Source organism: Camponotus floridanus, unplaced genomic scaffold (genome assembly GCF_003227725.1).
Source record: "Camponotus floridanus strain SB8 unplaced genomic scaffold, Cflo_v7.5 scaffold4, whole genome shotgun sequence".
Classification (NCBI taxonomy): domain Eukaryota; kingdom Metazoa; phylum Arthropoda; class Insecta; order Hymenoptera; family Formicidae; genus Camponotus; species Camponotus floridanus.
In genome coordinates, this window is record NW_020229547.1 from 4211220 (window position 1) to 4238711 (window position 27492).

Below are 27492 nucleotides of genomic sequence, written 5' to 3' on the forward strand. Positions count from 1 at the left end.
TAATTAATTAACTCATTAATATGTTAGCAGACTATCGTGCGGTTCGTATGTTTACACAAATACGTCTAGAAAACAAATGCGATAATATTCATTACCGTATGAATGGTAGATTTTTCTCTATTATTTCGACGCGTAATAAATATTCATTCGTCTTTATTGTGCCCATGCATTCGATGCCGTGTGCTCACGATATTACCATCGTTAATTATAATTTGATTTAATTTTCTCATTTATAATATCCTCGTTAATACGCATCATATTTTCACTTTTAATCCCGTATCGAGCACTGTCAACGTTCCCGCGCTGCTGATTCCATAACATCGATCGTCGTATAATAATCATATATAATTGGTAAATTACTTGTTAAGCGACCAGAAAATTATGCCGATCCGATATGAAAATTGAGATCATAAATACTAGAGCTTGTTATATATTATATAACGCTTCAGGATTTTCCGGCTTTGACCACAGGTAAGGGATTAAGTGGCGTTGAAAATTACCATCCATCCGCGATCAGATTTTGCAACTTAAACGAGTTAAATGACAAACTGAAACGTTAATACATCATCGAGGACAAACATCGATAACAATTAAATTTTATACAACAAGCCGCGCTCTTTGATATGTAAATATAAATGATAGCATTCTTTTATATAAATCGATAATTATGTTGCCGCACCATATCGTTGTTCAATTTAAAAAGTTGACAGCGTCAAATTATTCGACATCATATTTCCATTCCATCCCCAGAATATAATTCCTTCAAATTATTTTGATAACGAACTGTTTAAATGCGAAAGAAAGATAGATATCGAGCTGTGATAATAATTTGGAGAAAATAACTAAATACATGACATTTGTCTCATTTTTCACATCAACGCTTGTATTTTTTGCAGATTGCAAGTATATAATATATTTGTATTAATAATATATCGCCGCGGCATATAATGAAAAATATGTTCAGCCGCAGGGGGACAATGTTTTCGAGGCAGATTGGAGGGAGCTGTTTTGATTTCGCGCGTAATATCGCAACCGTGTTAGTTCTTTCTACATGAATTTCAATATTTGCGCAGGATAATTCATCCAAAAAAGCTCGCTTCAGTTATTTTAATTAATCAACTACCGCAATTTTTGAAAATATATATTTCGCGTTCCATCATACGAGCGAAAAATTTCATTATTCGTTACGCGAAAAGTAACGCTATCTCGCGACCGCGACCTCGCAAGGTAAAATGGTATTTCTATCCCGGAATATTTTCCTTATCAACCGGCGACTTTAAGAGTCGCAATTCATTTAATCTATAAAAAGCTTCGCGTGAGTGTCTAATAATGCTTGTAGCAAAACTTGCGTAAGAAGTGCCCATGGACTTTGGACGCTGAAAACCTTGGAATGGAAGAAAAACGGCGCCTTCGTTATCCTTAAGAGACGCCGCGATCAATCTCTATTCCAAAGCGAGGTTTAGAACATTATCGTGTACGTGTGGAACTCACGCGAACGACGGAATAAAGCTCGGCCGAGCAAGGAATTCATTCGCAAGAACTCGCTTCACATTTACGAGTAAAACGGATAGGCTTTTTTGGAGCAAATGATATACGCCGTCACGTCAGTTTAGCTTTCAAATTGCCAGCGTTACTCCCGAGATCGATATTTTTCTCGATTATACGCTACTTTCAAGATGCTCAATTATTTCTGAATAATTCGTATAGTTTGAGATTATGATTTTAATGCCTCTCTGATTTTTCGGAGTAAATCTGAATATTTTTAGTAACGTATAACAATAAAAAGTAAACATCTTTTCCTATAAAGATATATATTTCCCGAATACACGTTATTTGTTGAAAAAACAAAAAAAGATTAAAAAATATTATATTTCATCATCATACTTGGTTCGAGTTAAAGCGAGTCTAGAATATTTTGTTCTCGAATCATGATCCAAAATCAATCGTTCGATGTTAATTGCGTCCGGTAACCGAAATGTATCATATCGCCATGTCGCGAAATCGCGTTTGAAGCGAACTTAAAAACTGAAAATTGCAATCCATCAGCATCGGAACGGTACCGAGACGCAATTCCGACATATCAATAGCGACAAGGGACGACGCGCTCCATCCCCCATTCGTTATTTCGCGCGAAAGCGGAAATAAAACGATGATTTTTCGGCGCAGAGGGTAAACGCGCGTCCGGCTCGGACGCGTCGGCGGCTCGCGGTATCGAAACAAAATATCGCGTCCGTGAAAAATGCCAAGCGGGAGATTTTTCCCGCTTCCCGCGAGACCTATCTCCTACTTATCCGAATCGAATCGCCGCCCGGACAAATTCGTCTTCACCCACCCGCACACTTGGGCGCGCAGGTAAATTCGACCCCCCTCCCCCCACCCACCTCTACGTGTCGACGACCGAAACGATAGTGGCACGACATGCACTCTCGAGGCGCTTTCTCGTTCAGCGGTGCAGCGGCCGTTTACAAATGTTGGGCGTGGTGGGGAGACGAGCGGCGCTTTCATCCCGAAAGGCACGCGACCGATGGTCGCGGGGGGGGAGACAGGTGACGCGTAACGACGGAGGAAGGGAACTATAGAAAACTTGGCGACGAAAGCGCACGATTATCAAGGGGAGCTCTCTTCCGAAGCGTCCCCCGGACACCCACCTGGCTGGTACATCTACGGTCCTCTATGCCTATCGCTCGTACGGTTGCCTCTACCATTGCACACGAGCACTGCACGACACTCTTAAATCACCATCATCTTCGCCACTGGGATACCCCCGCTGGGAACCGACCGGTGAGCGGCGATAGCGGCGGCACTCCGATCGTTCGGTCGGACGATCACACGGGAATACCGCAGTATCGGTGCCGCATTCGCGGATGCAGGATAGAGGCGAGCTCGCTGGTGGACGGAGGAGGACACTGCACGCGGCCGTCCGCTAAAACAGCCGGCTCCGCCGTCGATGCCGGGCGCTTTGCGTTCCTTCCCGGAAGCTCGCGGGGCCCAGGGTGGAACGATCTAACACGCGGTTCGGAGCAGAGTTCGCGGGCGGCGGTAGGAGGGGCGGGGTAGAGTCAGTCGTGACCCGAGTCCACCCACCTCGGTGGACGCGGGGGGTCGCGGAGAGACACGGTACGCGCTGTACGCGACGCGGAGACGAATCTACGCTGCTGACGAGCAAGGGACGCGCGTGAGATCGACGCTCGCGGTTCCGGGGCTAGTAGTGCACTGACTCCGACCTCCTCGTTCGACCCGATGGTCCGCGGCTCCGACTCCCACGCGGCGCATGCGTGGCTCAACATGGCGACGTTGCGCCGTCGTCGTCGTCGTCGTCGTCGTCGTCGTCGTTGCCGCCGTCACCGACGTCGTCGTCGTCGTCGTCATCGTTCTCCTCGTCAACCCTCGGCTCGCCCCGTCTCTCTCGCCATTGTGACTCGCTCCGTGCGTGATTGTGCGTGTGGTATCGCTCGCATACGTATTCGCTCGTATACGCGAACGTTGTCGTGCTTCATGCCCCAAATCGGCACCCCCGAGAGAGAAAGAGAGAGAGAGAGAGCGAGGGGAGAGGCGGGCGTTCTCTATCTCGGCGGCAGCGACACCCTCTTCCACCGCGTCCCACAGAAGGGATGAGTGGCACGCCGGTTCTCGCGCTCTTTTCGCGTAAAAGTAAGACCGGAATCATTGTGAGCGTCGTCACATGCGAGGTTCTCCTTCGACGCGCGCGATTATCGAGTGCCGAATGAGTTCACATGATCGAGCACTTAGTCATGGACTGTTCCTCGTAACGTACGAACGCGTGACTTGCACAGGTCATGAGTGAGATTAGGGTTAATTGCGCCGATTATGCAACGCATCGATGTAAATTTCTCCTTACTGCCGTACCGCCGCTTTGACCGTCCTAAACGCTGCTATGCACTTCCGCACGAATTCAATTAATTGGAATGACGGCTGATGTTTAATCAGATTCTTCCTTCTCTATCGGCTTATCTTTAATTAAACGTTACGTTCCAATGAAAGAGATATATTTGTTTCGTCCTCTAAATTGAAGAAAATTATTCATTCGCCAAGTTGAAAAGATGAGAGCTTCTATTTATATTAATTTGCAATATTATTAAAATATAGAACTGTATAAATATTAAGAGAGAAAATTCATTAAACAAAATTTATATGTGAAAAAACACATTAGAGCATTATTTTGAAAATTTCGTGTCAGTTTTCTATTTCTAAATTTCTCGACAGAATGTTTAATATATCGTCGCTGCTTTCGAAATTTAATATTTAATATTGGTTAGACATTAACACGATCACGAAAGATTAAGCTATTTCTATTGTATGGATTACTAGAATTATAACATCATAAAGTGGCAGAAAATAGCAATTTTGCAATATTTCCTGGAAGCCTGCTAAAATGGACATTCATAAATTGTTATTCAAGCGGATTTCACATTTCGATCATAAATAGATGATGAATATACAAACGAAAAGCAATGGTTTGTGAATGACAACCGAGAATTTTTGCCACGATTATCGATATAGCACGGCATGAATAAGTTATACGTTTCTAGATGCAACGTATGCATCGTTTTTGTTCTCTCTCTTTTTATCTTAGCGGTCGCTATTACTACCGCCGCACAACTGAAAACGATGCACAACTGAATCGCGAGTCTCGAAACGAATTTGGCATCGGCTCAGAAACATCCGGGTGGTCGTTCAGACCTCACGAAGGAACGAAAGATTTTGTTGGGAGCATTCCAAGTGCTTCGGACAAGCGTAACGGGACTTTTTCGATATGTGCGAAATTGGAATTACGTAACTTATCCGCCAAAGGATTAAGACATCTTAGAAAATGGGAAGAAAAGAAAAAAAAATCACTCACGTAAAATCTATCGATGTTACAAGCGTGACGTGCGGTCTATGATCTCGTTAACGATAGAGGAAAAAGGTGGTAACGTATAATCTCGATACGAGACTGTTGGAGATAAATTAGTAGATGGTTCAGATACGTGCGCCGCCCATGGTAGATTGGTTCTGCAACTACGAAGTGAGCGCTAAATTAAAGCGCATTGTTAATCCCGTGCTATTTCGTTTTCGTCTTATCTACAACTTTCCGTGTAATAAAATTTAGAATGGCAAATGGAACTTTACGTTGCTCGCGCGGCGTAATCCGATAAGTGCAAACAAAAATTTTCGGTAAGGAAATACCTCTAGAGTTGCACGCCGACGAGAAAATCGTGCGCAATTTACAGCTTACCTTTAACCGCTAAATACATCGCAAGTTCCATTCGTGCAAATAAGAAATACGATAATTAATTACCAGGTTATACCCATTTCGCTCGACAATGTTCCATTATCCATCGTATGCCGAACGGTCGTTACGATAAGGAAACGCTCGTGACCACTTTGAAAACAGGCGAGATGGAACATTTGACGGGAGATAGGACTTTTCGCCAGGGAAGAAATATTCTTCAAAGTTCGCAGTTTGCCGATCGATACGCGTTATTCCCCAAAGTAAATGTAAAGACAAATGTGTTTCCCTCTTATCTAGTCGCACTAATTTGATTGACCCGATAATGCATTATGGAATAATAGCGTTAAATTCCTTCGTAAGTAAAATTTCATTTCAACATTCTGAACCAGCTTAAGTAATATTTGCTTTAAACATTTCAGAGTTATTTTATCGCAATTAATATGTTAAATAATATGAATATTATTGAAATACGATTCTTTTTAATAGTTTCTACTTAATCTATTTTTATCCGCTTTCCTAATTTCACGGAAATAAAATCTCGAATAAAAAGAGAATGCAATTTTAACTAGAAAAAGATTGTATACTGAAACGGCTTTAAAAATTTTACACCTCGGTGCTCCGCTTTGCTCAAAATTGTCTCTAAGTCGAGAGAGAGGAGCTTCTAGTTCAATATAGCCTCTCGGAAAGAGACAAAATGTACTACGGAAAGTATATTTAGAAGTTCCAATTAAGTGCGAGCCAGCAAAGGTTAAGCAGGCGTGAAGGAACCTGATTTGCCGCCCCTCTTGCCTCCCTTCTTCCAACATCTTAGAAGTACTTTTCTTTCGTCGCAAGTCCGGTACCGACGCTAAAGCAAGGCCGGTACTGGCGGAACGTCGCCTACTGTAATCCTTAATTGGTCCGTGTGATTCATTCGGTCCATTCATCGTAACTAAACTGCTCTTCGAAGGAAGGCCATCCTCGCCTTCGGCGACAGAATCGGGTGCGTCAGATCTATCTCCCTCTTTCTTGCTCCTTTGCCCTATGTCTGTTTCTTTCCTGCTGGCTATCACCGCGTCTCTCTCTCTCTCTCTCTTTCTTCCGTTCAATCTTAGTTACACAAGATACCGCCACGACGTTCCACGGTAGCCTGTCTCGCTACCTGCCGTTATAACGTTAAATCAGATAAACAAACGCGGTCTTAACTAATGCGTCTGACATAATCAGCTGTTCAGACGCGAGAGAATGGACCGAGAGAAAGAGAGAAAGTCGATACGGAATAGAGACGAGAGTACGAACAAGAAGATAAAGTTAATACAAGTGAATCTAATGAAACTACAACTTTAGATAGCAAACTTAATCCAGGCAGTAAATAATCGTGCGAAATAATTTGTATAAATAATCAAGCTCTCTTCCTACTCAATTAAAAAAAGAATCCATTTTCAATATAAATTATTCGAAATACACGAGGAAGATTTTTTTCTAAAAATACCCCTTTGTTTTACCATGCTGCTAAACTGTTATCCGAAGAATCGCTATTGTAATGTTGTAAATGCGCGACCAGAGAGATGCGGAAACGCGATTGGTCCCGTTGCGTGAATCCACAAGGAAAGCCCGATAAGGTCATTCCGAGATGATGTCTCAAAGAGAGAGAGAAAGAAGGAGAAAGGGACAATGATTGTCTGAATCGGAAAAAGTATAGGAGGAAAAGGGTGCGCCCTGCGGGTCCTGCCCGGGCGGATATTATTACTCCGAGAGAGACTCCGTTCCGCCACGTACGTGCAGCGACATTTACACGATGACGACGACGACAAGGACGACGAAGATTACCCACTTTTCTACGACCGCACGTCCCCTCGAACCTCGTTATTTCAAGAATGCGAGTTACTTTGGAAGAGATCGTATAAAGAGATCGCTGTCTCGTTACCGATTACTCGAAAGGTCGCGCGGAATCTTGCGCTTCTTATTCTGGGAGGGCCGCTTCTTATTCGAGAAGAGCCGAATATAATAAAAAAAAAAAGACGAGCGCGCGGAAAGTAATGAAAAATTGTAATTGAAAATTACGATGTAACGTGACATAACTTTGAATTACTACCCGCCGGCAAAAATGCATTAATTCATGATTTGCAGCCGGAACAAGCTTCAAATTCGTTGGATTTATTATGCATTAATATTATGAAAGTTCCGATAGCAATTATTATAATTACTTCGACTGTACTTTAATCCTGTACGGAGGTGATATTGTTATAGAAAATAATTTACTTGATTAATATTTAATTCGCACCGTTTATTTGGACTTTATGGTAGCAAGTGTATGTGTGCGCGCATTAAAGTATCGTTTAAATAATATTTATGATATTTAATATAAACTTTAATATTACAAATGCTTTTTTAATCTGTAGCGATTTAAATATTTAATACGATTAGTTTCATCGAACAGATTTAAATAGTAAATAAACATGTTTTTTGAAACTAAATGTTAATACGTACGATTTGAAATTCATATCCGAAATAGTTAAATTTCAGTGGCAGTTTGAATTTTCGATAGAATCATATCGTCAACTAGTGAATTCGAACCGTCAAAACTATATTCAAATTTAATCTAACCATTTACAAGATTACGATCATACTATTCGATCATACGATTCAATGCAGGAGCTTATTGTTCCTCGATAGAATCATGGCGAAATAAAATTTAGCCTCTACCGTTGCATCAAAATACAGAAAGTTTCGATCCCATTTGAAAGTACAGAGCAAAATTCCTTCATCGTTCTCTCTCTCTCTCTCTCTCTATCTCGTCTATCTCGTCTATTCTCCATTTTCCCTCGACTATCGCTGACGCCCCATTCTCGTTTCAATCACCCGAGTTCTCTTGCGAGAAGCAGAATCAACGTAGTTCCACATAACACCGCGAAAGTCGAAAGGCAGGAGAAAAAGAAGAATGATTTCCGGGCGAGTATCTAACCGGAAATACTCGACGACGAAAGATCTAAGATTCGCGAAGGGATTCGCGGAAGGATGAATAATAACGTTTGAAATTCGAGACGCGGAATAAAACGATGTCGCGGATGAAAGGCGCGTCGTCAAAAAAGAGAGGCAGGCGTTTCTGACGAATGTCGAAGGGGGGAGGGGGGGGAAGGGGGAAAGTTGAGGAAGGCTAGGGATAGATAGGATCCTACAGGGAGGGAGGGACGTATCGCGTGTATAGTCAATCGACGGCAAAGCAAAAGAATGCAAGTGGGAAGGAAGGAAAGAAGGAAAGCTCCTAGGCTCTGTTCAATAAAATGGAATATCTAATAAGGGACAAATGCAGTCAAGGAAAGAATGGAGGGCGCGGGCAAAGAAGGCGGATAGTTCGTTCGGTTGAGCGCGAGAAGAGAGACGTGAGTTCGAGGCCTCCGTTTCGTTCCTTCCTCTTATCCTTCTTCTTGAGAAAGAAAGGCTGATCCCCGCGAAGGAGTCAGAGATGGTCCGACGTATATAAAACGACGACCTTTGAATGAGGAGAAAGGAAGAAGGTGGAATATGCAAATTCACAGAGTCGGAAATAAAGGCGCGATATCGCGGAGCGTAAAGAGCAGGGGAAGAGCGATTTTTGTCGGGAATCTATTTGTGGCATTTTTATATAACATTTTTCACATTTTTTTTTTATCCCGCATTTCGATCAATCATCTCTCATGTCGCGAGCGCTATTCTCTCTTAATCGAGCTGATGAAACTATTTTCGATCGATAGCGTCTCCATTTAATCCCAATTTTATTTTGATCGGTACGTTGTACCTTCCTTCATTGATAAATCACGATTATACGTGTTATATAGCAACAAGAGCGTAATCTTGCTTCGATCAACATGGTAAAGCGAGACTCGAGTCTCTCCATGTCAGCTTCATTTCAATTTACATATGCATCAGCGAGCGTCATTATCCTATCATTCTTAAGAATCGGATTCAGATTTCAACCGAGTGATTTACAAATATGTAAATACAAAACTTATCGTAGAAGCGCGTTTCATAATCAACATTTCCGTCTTTTGCATTCGTCATTCTTCCTGATTTAAAATTACAATAGACTGTTTCTTCACAAGTGCATGTTCTTTTAGAGAATTTAATATTAATAAAATTAATATTAAATTATAAAACTATTTATATATATTTATATATATTTTCTCTCTTGTATCATTTTTAAATAATTCGAAAGTTAGAGATATCGTTACATAATATTGATTTAAAAAATATGCATTTTTATTAATTTTAAACATAGCGGTATCAAATTACTTTGCAAAAGAACTCGCAATACATACATTCTGTAGATATTTATAAAATATATTAAATTTTTATAAAATACCAATTAATAAAATAACAATTTAGGTTAATTGCTGCTTTTTATTCGGCTCGCCGAGTCAATCCATTTATATTTGAGCGTTAAATTTCGCGTAAATCTACAGCGCGCATAAAAGATCATTTATCCGAGATCGAAATGTAAGCGAATCGCAAGATAATAATCGCGCACGAACAAATACAAACGCTTCGCCGGAAACGATCGATGAGCATCGAGGCGAACTCGCTTAAGGAAGGTGTCGAAGATTTAAGTTGTCTCGGATGATCCCGGACGAAACGTAGAAGGAAATTTCGAATAGGGTGCGACATCCCTCGCTCACAATCAGTTGTAAGGCTGGCGTTATCGCGGAAGAAAGAGACGAGGCCGGAGGGGTCGGGAACGGCACGGAATAAAACCTCTTCAGAGAGGCGCGTGTATAAGATGGATAGCTCGAGCTTCGGAAAAGGGTGCACCGGGGTGTGGGCGCCCGACGGCTCTCGTTTCTCGTCGTGTTTCGTATGTGTTCGCCTTGCCGGATTCGAAGGATGTTGGAACGTTATCGATGACGTAAAGCGAGGCTCGCAGGGCGCCCTCGGAAACAGCGCGAGAGTTCTTGGAAATTACGGAGAAAAGGAAAGGAAAACGAGAGAAAAAAGATCTATATGTTCCCTTTCAATTTCTGAAATTTATACTTTGTAACATGAAACCGCCCGCAATGTCTTTATCAATTTTACAAGAGTTCCAATTTATAGGGATCCTTTTTAAATAAAAATAAAAATAAAAAATTGTTGGCGACGAAACATTTTGATTTCGTTCATATATTTATTAGGATTATCACGTCGATTCGGCGTACAATGCCATTGTAACGAAAATCTTCACATACATAACGCTGTCATGAAATACATCGCACGTGGCTCGCTTTTGTATCTTAACGAGCCGCCTGATGTATCTCTCCCTTCTTTCACGATGTTATCCTTACGAAGAAGGATAGCGCTCGTGTTTATCGCGTGATTAGATCGTCAGGATCGGATTCTCAATCGAGAAGAATTTATTTCTCGTGGATCTCATCCACCGATAGCATCCTTTGAAACGAGAAAGGGTGCGATTACTTCGACTCGAATTTTACGTGAAAGGATTTATGATATTCCACAGAGATTAATTGTACCTTGCTTTTCTCTGCCTCTATTATATGACGCTATTATATATTTATTACTCTATTTACCGGTAAATTCTTTCAATTTTCATTTAAATAAATATATTATGTAATGAAATTTTAAAAATCAAATATATTTTTAATAATTATCATAGACGTAGGAATAATATAATTTAAATATAATGTAATATGTATTATATAAATTAAATATAACTTAATATAAGTAAAATTTCATGTTGCTTAGATTTATATGGTAATTATATGATAATTACATGTAAAAAAATGCAGACATGAATAATGTAAAAATAATTAACTAAATTAATAAACCATTTATTGTATGCGGAAAAATGAAATGTATTTCAAAAGTTTTTGTTAAACAAGCGCTTTTAAATAACATTTAATTTTCAACTCGTTCAATTCTGTGAATATATTTAACGGATGTTACTTCCACTGTTTTTCGGCCGGACCGAGTCACGACTACGAATGTCTGCGGAATTAGGGTTGACAGATCAGAATAAGAAGAAAAAGGAAGGGTTCTCGGTTATTTTATTTACCGGTCACGACCTTTTCCATGTACTACCTCAGTTAGTAAATCCGTCATCGCGTATGACATCCTAGATCCGCGAAGTTAAAGTTCTTCGAAAAACGTCCGTAATTATGGAGTTTCGAGAAAGGAAAAACGAACGTCATTAATCGTACTTAAATTTTGTCATCGAAATAAAAAACAATACGTACGATATGGAGCTTTGAAAATGTTTCACTCGTCTATTAATTTAACGCAACGTGTCTCTGAACGGATGCAATGTTAATGAATAATTAAGACGAAATGACCTGTTCTTACAAGGCAAATTATATCGACGCGGAAAATCTTTCTTCCCGAACCGAATGATTGTTCTTCCCCCGTCTTCGTCTGCTGCCCCTCCCCCTCTTTCAATCACTGAATAGCTTCCCTTTCATAAAGCCGCGTGGCTAAACAAAAGATGTAACACCCATTAATTCTCTTAACGCGGGGTTTACCACGAATAATATGATAAAACTTTCACTTTGCACAAAAGCAAGACTCATTGTCTGACATTCCACGAATTAGCGAACGCGTGTTTGCTTTGAATTCCGGACGAATTCGATGCTCTTTATCTTCGTAGAGAGAATTGCGCTAATAATATCTGCGTGTATTTCGGAAAGCACCTACTTTTAACGATACCCGAAATATTTTGCTAGACGCATCGATAATATTTTGATTAAATAACATTGACAAAACGCGGTGGCTGTATTAAGAATTTTTATTTGCAATGAATATGGATAACTTGAATGGAAATATTGTTTGCGGAAAAATGCTGCGGCAACGGGACGTTCGTAGGCGATCAATTGCCATTTGCACACCAATGTAATCGTGCAAACAAGAATGATATTTGATCCAGTCTTTCGAATAAAAACTAACTGAAGGCAACGATAACAGTAACGTAATACGAGGCGCATGTTGAAATACACGATTGCTACAACATGCGGCAACGTTAACTCTTCAAAAACATAAATATCTGCGCAATTTATCACAAAAAAAACAAAATGGTCCAAATGCGCGAAATGCATTTTACACAAGTTCTTTTCGCGGAAATTATTACATTTAAAATGGCGACAAAATTATTCTTCATATTTTAAGCTTTATCGCTTTTTATAGGACAAAATATTTACCTCGCAAACCTCGCGATATGGAGATGTTTCGTGTAATGTTTATTTTCTACAAATTCTCGTTAAACAATTTTTCAAGCTTCTTTTACTCGGGAAAACAACTTGCGATGGACCATTTGCGCAAGAAATTCATTTACTCACCGGTTTATAAATCACCATGCGTGTGGGATGCGCTCGTCAAAGCCGCTTCCTCATCATTATTTCCAATGTACTCCAAATGTACTTCAAATATGCACTCGACACTCGCGTGAATATCAATCGGAATAAAAATAACGGCTTGTCACGAGGCCGCTAATCAACACGATATAACAAACACCCGTCGCGTATACAACACAACACTTTCGATTTTTTGGACAGAAATAATACACTTGGAACATTTATAATAAATACTGCTTAAAACGCGACACTCCCCGTCCGCCATTTGTAGACGATGCACTAGACATATGCGAATAAACGCGCGGACTACTTGACGCGAGACGAAATATGGGAAACTGCGTATTGAAGCGATCGTCGTTCACGTTAATCGGTCGTCATACGTCCGAAAGACCGCTCGGCACTCTTGATACTGACGCGAAAGGACATTGCGAACGTAAACAACGCGTGAAACACACACGACGATCGGCGCGCGCCGCCAGCCTGTTTGTTGTCAACAGTCGCGGTCGACTGGAGACAGGTCGAGGTCGATTACAAATGCTTCGAAGCGCTTGACAAATCAAGCAGGATAAAGGAAGCTCGGCTCCTTTTATCTCGATTGATCAATTGAACGCTCTCAGGCATTCGCGGTGCGTCTGGTCGATCGCAGTCCGCGTTATACGCGACGCGTATTAACCGACAAGTCTTTATACACGGTGACTTTGTAGCTCGGTCGAGTCAATTCGTGAGACGAGAATGGGACCATGTATACAATTGTTTGATTCGTCACTCGAAAAATCATCTCGATATTTATTACGGAATATGAAAAATAAGACTTTAGAATTAACGCGTAAAACACGAGTCACGTACCTTCCATCTTTTGCCGATTACACAAGTAATGTACACCAACTTATGAAAAAACTTCGTACGCAGGGCGACCACTACACAATCGTAAGTATCGAAAGAGTCAAATCGGTACGAGTATTCGCCCTGTGATTGGTCGAGCGAGCGCCTTGGGCACCGTAGCGTCAAGATGAATGCAAATCATACAGAGACGTATATATTAAATATTTGATTAATATTTGATTAATTTCTGTATGCATATACATTATGCATCTATGCAAATTGTCTGCAGTCTTTAGTTTAGACGCGAAACAACATATTTAGAGCGAATAACACGTATACAATGAGTTTGTTCGTCGAATATTACACATATATAATTGGAGCATGCGAACCGACATAAATTTGATACTCTATGGCTGTTCATTTTGACGCGAAAAGTGCTGGCGCTTGATCGACCAATCGGAGCAAAGGTTTCTTTCTTCCGATTGGTCGATCAAATGTTTTCGGTACTAATGATATGTAGTGGTTGTATATAAGATTTTCCACAGATAGTATATCAGTAGTTGCGCGGATGAAGACATGGCGGACGGTTTACGCGGATCGTTGCGTCTTACTCCATATTTATTAATTCTGTCTTATTTCGCGTTCCAAATATCGGGAGTGTCGAAAGTGATCCTTCGAGTGTGGAATGATTAATGCAGTAATTAATTATTGCTCATCGATCAATTATTGCTCAATTTCGTACATTTTGTCTCGCAACCTAGTCTCATCCGCGTATAACGTGAAGTTCTCGAGCAATGCTTATACTTTTTCCTTCGGTTCGTATACGTTACAAGTGTATCAACAAAATGGCGCCGGCGAATTACCGTGTGCTTTACTGATTCTAAGTGTCTTATTTCGCGTTCCAAGTATCGGGAGTGTCGAAAGTGATCCTCCGAGTGTGGAACGATTAATAAAGTAAATTAATTATTCCTCAATTTCGTACATGTTTTCGTCTCGCAAACTAATTCGTCCGCGTACAACGTGAAATTCTCGCGAATGTTTATACTTTTTCCTTCGGTTCGTATACGTTACAAGTGTATCAATAAAATGGCGCCGGCGAATTACCGTGTGCTTTACTAATTCTAAGTGTCTTATTTCGCGTTCCAAGTATCGGGAGTGTCGAAAGTGATCCGCCGAGTGTGGAATGATTAATAAAATAATTAATTATTCCTCAATTTCGTACATGTTTTCGTCTCGCAAACTAATTCGTCCGCGTACAACGTGAAATTCTCGCGAATGTTTATACTTTTTCCTTCGGTTCGTATACGTTACAAGTGTATCAATAAAATGGCGCCGGCGAATTACCGTGTGCTTTACTAATTCTAAGTGTCTTATTTCGCGTTCCAAGTATCGGGAGTGTCGAAAGTGATCCGCCGAGTGTGGAATGATTAATAAAATAATTAATTATTCCTCAATTTCGTACATGTTTTCGTCTCGCAAACTAATTCGTCCGCGTACAACGTGAAATTCTCGCGAATGTTTATACTTTTTCCTTCGGTTCGTATACGTTACAAGTGTATCAACAAATGGCGCCGGCGAATGCGGGAATTACCGTGTGCTTTACGCGTTATATTTACTCGTATTTTTATCATAAGTTCATAGTGAGTGTCGGGATAAAGTGTGATATACGTGTGATTGTGTCATCATCAGGATCATTTATACTCCGTCGATTGACTTGTGTGGAATATTGACGACGATGGAATGTTCGGAGCCATGAAAAAAAAGCGACAGCGGCGATCGGTGAGTAAATTCCATCTGTATTTGTGTTATTGAATATTTCCTATTTTGCTTTCTTATCAAGTTTATCCGAAGCATTGCTCGGCTGGCAAATTGAATTCGGTATAATACGCAAATATATATCGTGCTTCTTATGAAAATCACACATTTTGTGCGTGCTTCGAGCAACGGTACACAAATTCAATAGCGAAAGTGTCACTCCCCACGCGAGACTGTCTCGCTCTTTTGTCTCCGAATACGCGATCATCCATCATGTCGGAATGTCTTTCAGCATTTAATCCCGCGAATACATTATGATTTCGCTTCTCGCGACTTTTTCGCTTTTCGCAATCTTTCACGTTATATCGCGCGGAGGGATGATTCTGTGTCAGCGCCTGTAGTAATAACGCGAGGAAAATCGGTAAAAGAATGAGGGACGGGCGAGACGGAATAAGATGGAACGCGCGCGCGACGCGGCTTCGGGAGGAAAACATTGCGTCGCTCGAGACGATGACGGACGGATATTTCGTCGGGGCTCTCGACAAGTTTTCCGCAATCGGTTCGTTTGATGCGGATTCGTCGTCCACGTCTCCATCCACCTGCGTCCAAATCGAAGGCTTTCGCCAAAGTTGTGACATTCCGCGAAGAAGACGCGGAAAAGACAGAGAAAATGTAAAGAACGAAGGAATATGCAAGACGGAAAGGGGCAAAGAGAAAGAGAGAGAGAGAGAGAGAGACTTGGAAAAGATGGTTAGATAGAAAGGAGAGGAGGATGAGAACGTCTCGCTGTGTAAGTCGGAGAAAACGGGAAGATTGCTGTGTGAAGAAAGTTGAGCGAATTCGAATGTTTACCACGACTCGTACTGAATCAAGAACCGCGCGTTTTTTTCTTCTCCCAGCATTGACGAACCAATCTGTCTGTCAACTTGTTCAGGAATTAGCTTTCGACTTGCTCAAAAATAATATTAATTAAAAATGTCTTGCCACTTCTGTCTCCGTAGACGATCGTAGACTTGCGTCATCGGTACGTGCTTAGATTAGCATATTGTGAGAGAAATTTAAAATTCGAATGTTCTTGCTTCCGGATAGAATCAATAGACGTAAATTTTTTTGATGCGACTTGCAAAATATATTGGAAAAATTGGAAAAATTGTTACTCGTGAATAATCACGGAAAAAACAAAATCAGAGAAAATATAGTACAATAATGGAGAGAGATCTTGCGAGCCTTCAACATATTATATTCTATTTATATTTTCATTCTTTAAATGCTCCATATTTCTTTCGTATTAGCAACGTTATAAATACGGTGTGGCATTCTTTTTAACGAGAGAGCTCGCCGTGAATTCACCGCGGTTTAGTCAGTCCCGGCGTTTCGCTTCAAGAGCGACCGCTAATATTTGCTTGTCTCCGAGACGAAAGCCGTGAAGAGCGGCTCTAGCGACCGGAAGATAGTTGGCATGCGTGCGCGACGAGCGGAAGAGAGTGGAAAGAGCTCGGGGTTACTTCGTCGGAATACCAAATACCCATTTTACCTCGCCTGACTACCCTCGAATCGGACCACTACTTGCGCGGGACTTCCTAAACTTTTCAGAGATGCGAGATTCTCTCTCTCTCTCTCTCTCTCTCTCTCTCTCTCTCTCGAAAAAGTCATTCTTAATTTTATCTCTTCCACCTAACTGATCTTTCGTTAACTAACGGATCATTTTCTGTCATCTTGCAGTACTTTCTGAATTTTCACGGTCCCTATTATCGAATATTAATACATTGCGTTAGTTAACGAATTGAAAAATAATAAGAAATCTATTAAATCGATAATAAATGATTATTGACGTGACTGTCAAAGTAGAAATCTTCGGGTCTTAGACGTTAAATATGATGTGCGTGCTCAGCACACGTGTATGCATGGAGACGTATGGGTGACCACTGTAGTATATTCTCGAGGTGGATGAAGGAAGGCGAGGATGCATCTTGCGTGAGTTAGGGTTGACCGAGCTGAATAATGCATTGAGTTGCCTCCATCCTAGCCTCTATATTCCCGACGCCGTTGCACGCGTTACTTGGTATACGGCCGTTATATATGTCTTGTCTTTGCTGTTTAGTAATTTGGTATATGCGCTTGTTACCACACGCAGACTCATATTTGCCATCGAATTTACAGTACGAGTTTGGTATCATTATTATAGTATTATTACCGCAGATTTGCAAATTATATTTTCAGATGTCGTAAATTTTTATTTGTATTTATACAAAAAAATGTTAAATTTTATTTTTATTTAATGTTATTAATTCAGAATGAATAGTTGAGGTTAAATCAGTTTGTAAAAATGATTATATACTGTAATATTTAACTCACCGTGATATTTGTAGAAATATAAAATGCACTCACCTGCAACAAAAGAAGAATAATTTTTATTAATACTTGTCAAAAAGTTATTTATATAAAAATTAATTAGAATATAAAATTATATTTGCTATCTACGGATGTATTATATATTATGGATGTAAATATATATAAAAAATATCGTTAAATGTAATATTCTTTTTCAGGAGATTAATTAGCAAATTTTTGCAATTTTAAAAATTTAGGAAACTATATACATATATAATTTAACAATATATAATATATTGTTGAATCTCATATAATTATTATTAAATTGTTTATTATCATAATATTTGAGCATTCAAATTTTATTAGAACCAAAAAATTTTTTTATGCAATTATTTACATATATGATTCTAAATTATTAATTATAATTGTACAGGATGGCCACATAATTTACAACTCAATATTTCGGAAATTATGTCACGGATTTTAAAGATTTGAGTCTTGAATTGTATGGATTGTATAGATTGAAAAGCTTTAAAATTTGAATGGAAGTCTCCCAATTCTAATTAGTGGGTGGGACGGAGAGTAATTTTAAAATTTTTAATCGAAACCCCCATGTGAAATTATATTTTTGAGTTCTATCTTGAAAAAAAAGAACAACTCGGTTTTATCTGAAATTAATTTATTAATTCAGATAAATGTTTCCAAGGACATTTAATAAATTATATAAGTCACAGTAAAATATTGTAATTTTGATTTTGTGTGTGATTCGTGATCTTTTTATAAAGTTATAAGTGAAAATTTCACATCATCATATTTTTTAACAAAGATATCTAACAAAAATATATTTCAGAGAACTAGGTTATTTGCTAACATAAAATTCACAAATGTGTGTATTATTATATAGAGTTCCTATCTAAAATTTTAAAATTATCTTGCGTGCCACTCACGCAACCAGGCCTAACTTTCATTTAAATTTAAAGGCTTTTCATTTAAATTTAAAAGATCAAACCTATACAATTCCAAACGTAAACCTTTAAAATCGATGACATAATTTCCGAAATATCAAGTTATAAAGAGTGGGCTATTCTATATAATAAAAATAACAAAAAATTAATTATCATACCTGGATATAACATTAATAATATAAATATTTTATGTGTTGTGAAGTTTATATATATATATATATATATATATATATATATTTAAATTATTTTCAATTATAACTAATATTAAATTGTTATAATATTCTGAATGTTGCATAATATATCATTACAATATAAGTTGTAAAATTATACATTTAAGTAATTGCATATAAGAAAATGTTTTTATCTATGTAATATTCGGAGAATAGATAAAAACTGAATAGATAAAAACTTGCTTTGTTTGCCTTTACCTGCGTCAATACCAGGATGGTGTCTTGATGAATGGTGTTTAAGAGTAGTTGATTAAATTTTATATTTGAATTTACAAAGGGTGCACTTCGCTATATTGTTTTCGAGTGTGAAATATTGATTGAACCAATTATTTTTGTGATCGTCGATGAAAGTCTTACCATGTTGAACTCGCATATGTCTGCGAAAATTTCTTTTGTCTATGAAATAATTTGTATAACTTTTTTCACAAAATTTACAATTTGCTGTTCCATTTTTTCAAATGTCCAATTTTCCATGTTTGCGCGTTAATATTATATTTACACTTTATATTACAGCACTTATTGTACTAAATATAACAAGATAACTGATTCTCCGAGATGTATTTGTGGAAATTTTAACCGACAATAAAGGTCGTAACAAGAGATATGTTTCTCTGCAGGAATATAAATATTGATATATAGTTTAAATCTGACTAATGCCTCGTATTGTTTTGTAACCTATTTTTATTAAATATCGACACAAAATAAGAAGAAAAATAAAATCAGTTGAAGATTAAAAATTAATATTATGTGTCAAAGGCACGTTTTCGTTTGCGACTTTGACTTAAAATCTAACTAAATTCTTTTAAACTTGAATTTAATATTTTAACAAGTTATATATATGTAAGAGAATTTTTTTTGACGATTCAAACGTTATTCCATAAAATTAATTCTCAGATGTGAAATATACTCCTGTTACTCCTTTCATTAATTTATTAACATAATTTCTTTCATGTCTAATAGAAATATTTTATGCATGTATTTAATTAATGCAACATGAAATAAGTATAGTACATTATTTTTTAATGATATTAACGCTAAAATTACGTTTCACATATGAATAAATTTGAAGGAATAAAAACTTAATATTTTTTTTAATTAATATATTTTTACAAGAATATGACACAATTTGACAAATTATTTCTATATGAAATCTATAATGATAATTTTATATTAGATAAGACATATATGTAGAATTAGACGAATTTTTTCATTTATGAAAATTTAGTCCCGGTCAACTAATATTCGTATCTTTTTTGTTCCTTAGAATCAAACAATTTTTATTTAAAATTTTTTTCCAAAACGCCGTGTTTTTAAATTATTACAGCGTGACTGTTAAAGTGGAACACTCAGTACATGTAGAGAAGATTGTGTATTTTATCAAACAAAAAAATTTGGAGCGTTTTACAAACAATAAAGACCACCTGAATGGGTCTGAAAAGAAAAAAATTGCATGTAAATATTTGTACATGGAATTTGCTCTTGTTTAAAGCATCTCTCTTTTTTATTCTTGGAAACTTTTACGATACGCGATGTCAGACACTTTCGTTTTCGTTCTTCAGTGCTCTGAAATTTTCTTATTCGCAGCGATACGATACGCATTGTATCTTTATATTTACATTTAGAAAGATATTACATTTAGTAATAAAACGCTGTTGAAGAATATCGCATAAATTTACGAAGAAAACTGTAAGAGAAACTAATATATTTATATTCCGAGCTTTTCGGTGGAAACGCACGCGTGTAAGATTATTTCATCGAGCGTTATTGTATATTACTACTATAAAGCACTTTTTTTATTGTACCGTGAAAAAAAAACTGTATTTTCACTAGTAAACGCGGTGGTCGTTCGAAAAAAATTACGTTGAAGTCCGAGAGTGGGTATATAGGATAATCATATTTTTTTATATCTCCGCAAGGAGAGAAATGATGCAGTTTTAAACAATACTGCTGCTATTTCGCTCGCAAAAATTCTATCTGATCGCGCAGTTGATCTACAGATAAATTGCAGAAAAAAAACGCACATATATTACATATATAAAAATTTTTAGGAAAAGACTTTTACATTTATATGTGATATTACATGTATTACATTTTGGAAATTTATAATAAATGTAGACCGCCAGATACACATAATTTATACGATTTATATATAAATATATAATGAATAATATAAATGTATAAAATTAACTTAATAGAAATTATCAACTTTAACAATTAATTATTGGCTCATTTAAATTTTTTCATTAACAAATTAAAGAGTGTTTTATAAAGATTCTTGTTGATAATCTATCAATTTATATGGCGAACAGTTGTTGCGCGATAGAATCGAAATTCGGCAATGGAACTGTACCGTTTTATCGCAAGGCAACACAAATTTCGTCGGATAGCCAAATGGCTCACGTTGTGCCTGCGGATATCTAACTGGGTTCACAGTGGTTTCGCAGAGTATCCTCCTAACTACACTCGTTACTTTGCGCTTAAGATTCCCGTTAGAAACGCGTCCAGTTGAGATTAGAGCCATTGCGGTTCAATTACGCCCAGCACGAGCTTATCTCGGCAGGTGGATTTCGTCTCGCAGACAGCTTGCGTAAAGTTCCGCGGATACGGCGACCGTGTTCTTCCGGTACGCGTGGAAATCTCGCGAATTCTAAAATTTCTCCCGAATGTAATCTTTCAGCGCCGCATTAAACTGAATTATATCTCTTTTTCTCCTCTCTCTCTCTCCCTCTGTCTCTCTCTCTCTCTCTCTCACTCTCGCTTTGTTAAAGCAGAAATTCGATACGCATTCGACGGACGGGAGGCGACGGCCAGACGTTGAGAGTTGAAATTTCGTTATTATGATTGGTTCATCCGATCTCCTTTCAGGAGAAATATAATTCTACGATACTGGAGAAGGCGACGGGGCCGCCTCGGATTAAAGGCGAGAATATATTCAGTTTAAGCTTCTCAGATTCGACTATTAGCCAACAAGAGGGATAATAAGTTGCATTTTCGCATAATGTCGCGAGCACAGATAAACGCTAATATGCGTATCATCACAAAAGTGTATTTGCAACCTAATATATTTAATTAAATATACAAAAATAATTATATACATAAATAATTTACACAAATAATTATATGTACAATACATTATTTATTTATTTATTGCTATTAATTTATTAGATTCAAAAAACGTGTTACAGATATTTAATTTCCTCGACGTCCAGTTTTGATTTTTTAACGTTATTTTCCGCAATTAATATTTTACAAATTGCGATTGTTTGATGTGTTAACACTTGAGGAGAAAGAGATGTCATTAAAACTGTAAATTTGATATTTATAAGGTAGAATGTCGAGAGGAGAAATATCCGGGAGGATAGGAAATACAGAATGGGATGAAAATTTCAGCTTTTATGGAGACGATGTCAATGTCCTTGCGTCCCTATGCGAGACTACCCCCTCTTTGCGAGTCAAACCAGGCGAGTAATTATTATTAGCGTGGGTGCTAACGAGGCGCCTGTGTTTTGGCGACCGCCAGACCAACCACCCTCGCCTCATTCACGATACAAACCGAGCACGGGAGGGAAAACGCGGTGTAGCAACGGGAAAATAAATTTCACCGACTGTAAATAATCGTCGTAAATTGGGCTACCGCGGACAATAGACGGCCGGGGTGGAAAGCTCCTTTTCCGGGTTGGCTTTAGCGAAAGGAACTATCGCCTCGCTACAACGAGCGAGTCAGGTCGGTGGGGGGAGGAAAGAGGCTCACGGTTATCAAGGAAATCCCATTATTAATTGTCGTAAGCAGCGATAATTGCCGACAACGGTATCTCGTTTATGTTATACGAGGTAATACGCAACGGCGTATTTCGTGTTAATTATCGGTAACGACTGCAATTATTCACGGAAAACTCCTCGCAAGGATCCCTCCTGTCGGTCGTTTCCGCGTGTCGTTTTACCCGACTCGCTCCGATTTCCGGCGATATAAACCGAGCGACATAAACTTCCTTATTTTGCGGCAATTTGACGATACTGCGCCCTGTGTAAACCACCGACCGAACTTTTATACGATCTGCAAAGCGTCCATTTACAGCGAGACAAATCTTTGCTCCGAACTGGGGCAAAAGCACACGTTGAACGGTGCTGAATTCTTAGACAAACACGTATATCCTGCTGTTTTATTTCGTCTACATTAATTCTTTTCGTCTATTAAATAGTTCTCAAGTGCATGAAAGAACAATTTAGAATATTCGAGATATTCTGTTTATAATGAAAAGAATCGAAATATATACATATATATATGTGTATTAAAATATAAATAGAATTTTATCACGAATTATCATACATTATTAATAACGTATTGATATCACACGATAGAATAAAAGCAATTAAATTAATTGCTTATCGATATTCAAGTATATAAATATATTCACATAATTTTTTCGTTTGATATTTTCTCTTACGTAATACTCTTGTTATCTCAAGACGAGACGCTATGACGTACGCTATTGTGTGTGTATGGAAGGATACGATCGTAGATATCTGAATATTTAGCAATTTGGCGCACGATCCAAATTTATTCCGTATGCATACAATAAAATCTATACGAGTATTTGGAAACGAATGTTTTTTGGGTCCCCGTAGATATATTAAAATCATCATTGTGTGTTTGCCGTTCGGTTGACTGCGTCTACTTTAATTGCGCGAACGATACACAGGAATGCATACATTCGTCGGTATACGTGATTTCGCGCAGCTATATGAATCCTCCGCTTTGGCTCCGTGCACGTGTACATAAACTCCGGCCAGGTCGGGGCTCAGCCGTGTATATTTTAGCGTCTGTGAATAATCAGCAATCAGCAGTAGCTGCGGCAATGGCGGCGGTAACAAATTGTACATGTACACACACAAACTAGACATGCAAATTCGAGAAGCGAGTCTCGACCTTACCCGAATCCTAGCCTACCCGGCCCGTCCCTTTTGATCTAACGAGTCGTGAAATCGCTACGGGGAATCGAGCTATCGCTTTTCGGATGGATTGGATTATCTGTCACGAGTCTGAAATTTCTGTCACGCTATTTCCTTTGGATTAGACAGATTTGGGTGAAACTCCAATTCGCTTAAAAAAGCGTTTCATTAATATATTATTACGGTACTTCGCATGCGTTCCTCCTCGTGATTTTGCAAAAGCGATAAGTCTAAATTATGCAATAAATAAATGTAATAATATTTAATAGAGTTTTAATGTGTCTAATATATTCGCGTCGGGTATTTTATCTATTGCATAAAATGTAATTAATTGCATGAAAAATGAAGTAAGAGTTATCGTTTTTACGCAGAAGCGTACTTTTCGGTTTATTTGATCTCGCGTGAAAAATTTGTCTTGTAACTCGGGAACTAGGAATTTTGATTTTCGCGTTTCGATTTTCCGCGACGTCTATTATATATTTTCTTTGGTAAAAACATGAGCTGATGCAAACGTCGTGAGCAAATACGCAGTGAGATGCTAATTCGCAAATTCGCTTCGATAAATCGTTGCAGCGTATTTTCGGTAGAATCTGATAGAGAGATACACGCAGCGCACGATACGGAGAGCAAAAGCCGACGACATAGTACGGGGATATAACGAGGAACGCAAACGTTTGGTTCAGTAAGCCATTCTCGAGCGGCAGCTCAAATGACGATATCTAGATTGGCTTTGGAATACTTTGCCAAATGTCGCGTGAAATTTATCAGCTTCATCGAGCTACAAAGACGTTCCGACTGATCGAGATTTACCGATGTCTCTTTATAATATTAAATTATTCTTCTATTAATCTCGATCAAATTTAATTAAAGCTCATTAATTATATATATATTGATTACAGGGTACAAAATTTTAAAAGTGAAATAAATTTTAGGATTATTTTGTACATACATTTTTATTAATCTTAATAATTTTACGTGTGCTTGTTTTCCGATCATTAATTGAAATGTATTACAAAATGTAAACATTAAGTAACTTGTTAATTATTTATTAAGAAAAAAAGAAATTTATTAAGAAAAAAAAATTCTTAATAATTTATTAAGAAAAAAAATCAAACATAATACTTGTTTTAAAGCTGACAAAATTTTGTTAAGGCTTACCGGGGCTTATAAATATATTCTACAAATTCCATGTAAAAAGAAATGTGAACACGTCACTGTAAACAAATACCGAATACAATGAGATGGAATCTGTAGATATTTTCTCGACCGCTCTATCAGATTGACCGCGTAAATGTGTCTATCAGTGTTGCATGTAGCGGAATGAAGTCTCGGCAGATTGACCAAGGATCTCGTTTCTCATGATGAGAGGTTCACGGTCCAGGTAGATAATTGACAGGCCCGTGCTCTCCGGACCCATCGTCGAGAATAATTGGTGATCCTATCGGGAGACGTCTCGTATACGACTCGTGAACGGGGACGAAACGCGGTTTCTTTCTCCTTGAAGAACGAACCGCGGCTCTTCTCGTAGGTGCCGATCGATGGGGTACCGATCTGATTGCGAGGGTGCGGTCAAGGAGCTTTGGGAACAGGTTAACACACGCCACACTGTTTTATATTCATGCTCTTCAGTACAGATAAGACGATCCGCTTTTCGAATCATTTGCATTTATGATCATACAGGTGTGTCGGTGATTCATTCCGACTTTGGGTCGCGAGAAGGTTTCTCTGTCTGGCTATGCTTCATTATAAATCGCGTATACAGATCGATTAAATGTTATGTTTCAATTACACTTCGATTAAACTAGAATCTATTATTTAAATTTGGAGATTAAATTCTACGGTTATATTTTATAGTACAGATTGCATTTTATCCGTTGATTTGTTCGTATAATTCATGTGGGCGTTCCGTTCACAAACACGGAATATGAAATATAGCGGGAATATAGTTTATGCACGTTTCCGAGATATAAAATACGGATTTATAGTCAGTAATTTTCGTATCGGAGTGGCGTGTGCATAATTGAATAAAAGTAGGATACGGAGCGCCGATTCGAAGAAAACACGACAACGGACGGTTTGCGAACCCGAGCTGGAATTTGGGCCATTGTACCGCGTTCGAGTATATAATATCGCCTCGGACAATGCGACATCCTTCGGCGAGAGAAGCCGCGGAAGAGACTGCGACCTCGTCTCGCGTCTCGCGCCGAGTACATTTGATATCGGCATCGATATCCGCTCTTATCGCGCAATAAAAATCGTCTTCGATTTTTCCCGCTCCCGGCTTCCCGTTTCCGTTGTAAGAGGCCACGAGATTTCGAGAAAGGATTATTCCGGCAATCGAGGATATATCTCTCGACGGGAGATACCTTCTCTCGGAATTGCTTCTAGATACACTTTGGACGATTTCCGCTGCCATCCACCGTTATGTAGTCGAGTTCAGCCTGCTATCCGCACGCAGCGAATTCCTACGGGCGGTTTTACGGTCTCGCGGAAATAAAGATGCGGATTCCGGCCGTAATGCGAACTTCGGATGTACTTCTCGCGCAGCTGCAGCTGCGCGAGCTTGCAACGGCGTCTGTAATGTTGTTGGGCCGAGTTATCGCTGCCGCGTCTCAAACACGCGGCTCGTCGGCCGCTGCAATTTTCCGTGGATAAATTGCATTTTGCCCTGATAGTTCATCTAAATACCGGGAAAAAAACAGAGGAAAAGAAAAGAGGAGATGAAACGAGTCGCGCTTTTCTTGTATCCTATTTCGCCGTGATTGTCGCTCATCTTGCGATGTAAATATTTTCATGTAAAACTGATAATGTGCAAATATTTTTATGAAAAAAAATTATGATAAATATTTAATAAATATCTTTATCTTTATCGTTCAAATACTTATCACGCAGTGATCATTTTTGTCCATAATTGTTGTAGTATTTTCTCTTTCTAAAAATTTATTTTCCGTATGATTTTTGCTATTTATTTCGCGAAATTTTTTAATCGAATAATATACATCTAATAAAATATACAGGGTGTCCCATTTTAATCGATGACACCGAATAACTTTTTTAATTTTGATTGTAGGAAAAAATGTTCAGACAAAAGTTGTATGGCTTGAAGGGGGATATAAGATGGTGGTATCATTGGTTTTATCTTGAAAAGTTATTTGAAGACCACCTTCAATTTTTTTAATAAAACCCCCTATTTTTTATTACTTATTCTTGTAGCTTATATCGAGAGCTTTTCAAAACACTATAATAAAGTATTTCTTCATTGAGTACTTTTCGAGTTATGAGGCTTGAAATCATTTCTTAATTTTACATAAACCATAAAATATCTAGTAAAATATTCATTTTTCGATTAACCTTAATACTTTTATGTACAAAATAATAAGAGGAATCAATTGCTGTAAAGAAAACACATAATTATTTCGAAGAAAAAATATGTAATTAACAATTCCATATTTTTTTTTAAAAAACAACTGTGTTTTTCCTTTACATCAATTGATTCCTCTCATTATTTTGTACATAAAAGTATTAAGGTAGGATAATCGAAAAATAAATATTTTACTAGATATTTTACGGTTTATGTAAAATTAAGATATTATTTCAAGCCTCATAACTCGCAAAGTACTTAATGAAAACTAACTTAATTATAGTGTTTTGGAAAGCTCTCGAGATGAACTAAAAAAATATGCAAAAGCATACAGGGTGTCCCATTTAAAAAGTTGGATGTGACCTTCAGGTGACTCTTCAACGTCAAACTAAAGACACCATCTTACGTCCCCCTTCAAGCCATACAACTTTTGTCTGAAACATTTTTTTCTACAATCAAAATTAAAAAAGTTATTCGGGATCATCGATTAAAATGGGACATTCTGTATAAGGAAAAAAATGTATAATTTCTGTATTATATATTATCCATTCTAGTT

At 38.1% G+C, this 27492-nt stretch overlaps 1 protein-coding gene across 8 annotated transcripts in view; it reads right to left on the bottom strand.

Moving 5' to 3' along the window:
- LOC105259560 (teneurin-m) overlaps positions 1-27492 on the bottom strand; it is a 708083-nt gene that overhangs the window by 239272 nt on the left and 441319 nt on the right. Inside the window, exon 1 of one of the 8 annotated variants that reach the window (XM_025411470.1) lies at positions 2649-3197. The exons of the other annotated variants lie outside the window; for them this stretch is intronic. Coding sequence (XP_025267255.1) covers positions 2649-2661 — 13 coding nt within the window. The 5' untranslated portion in view covers positions 2662-3197. Of the gene's footprint in view, positions 1-2648; positions 3198-27492 lie in introns of those variants that run through there. 8 annotated transcript variants of the gene reach the window in all.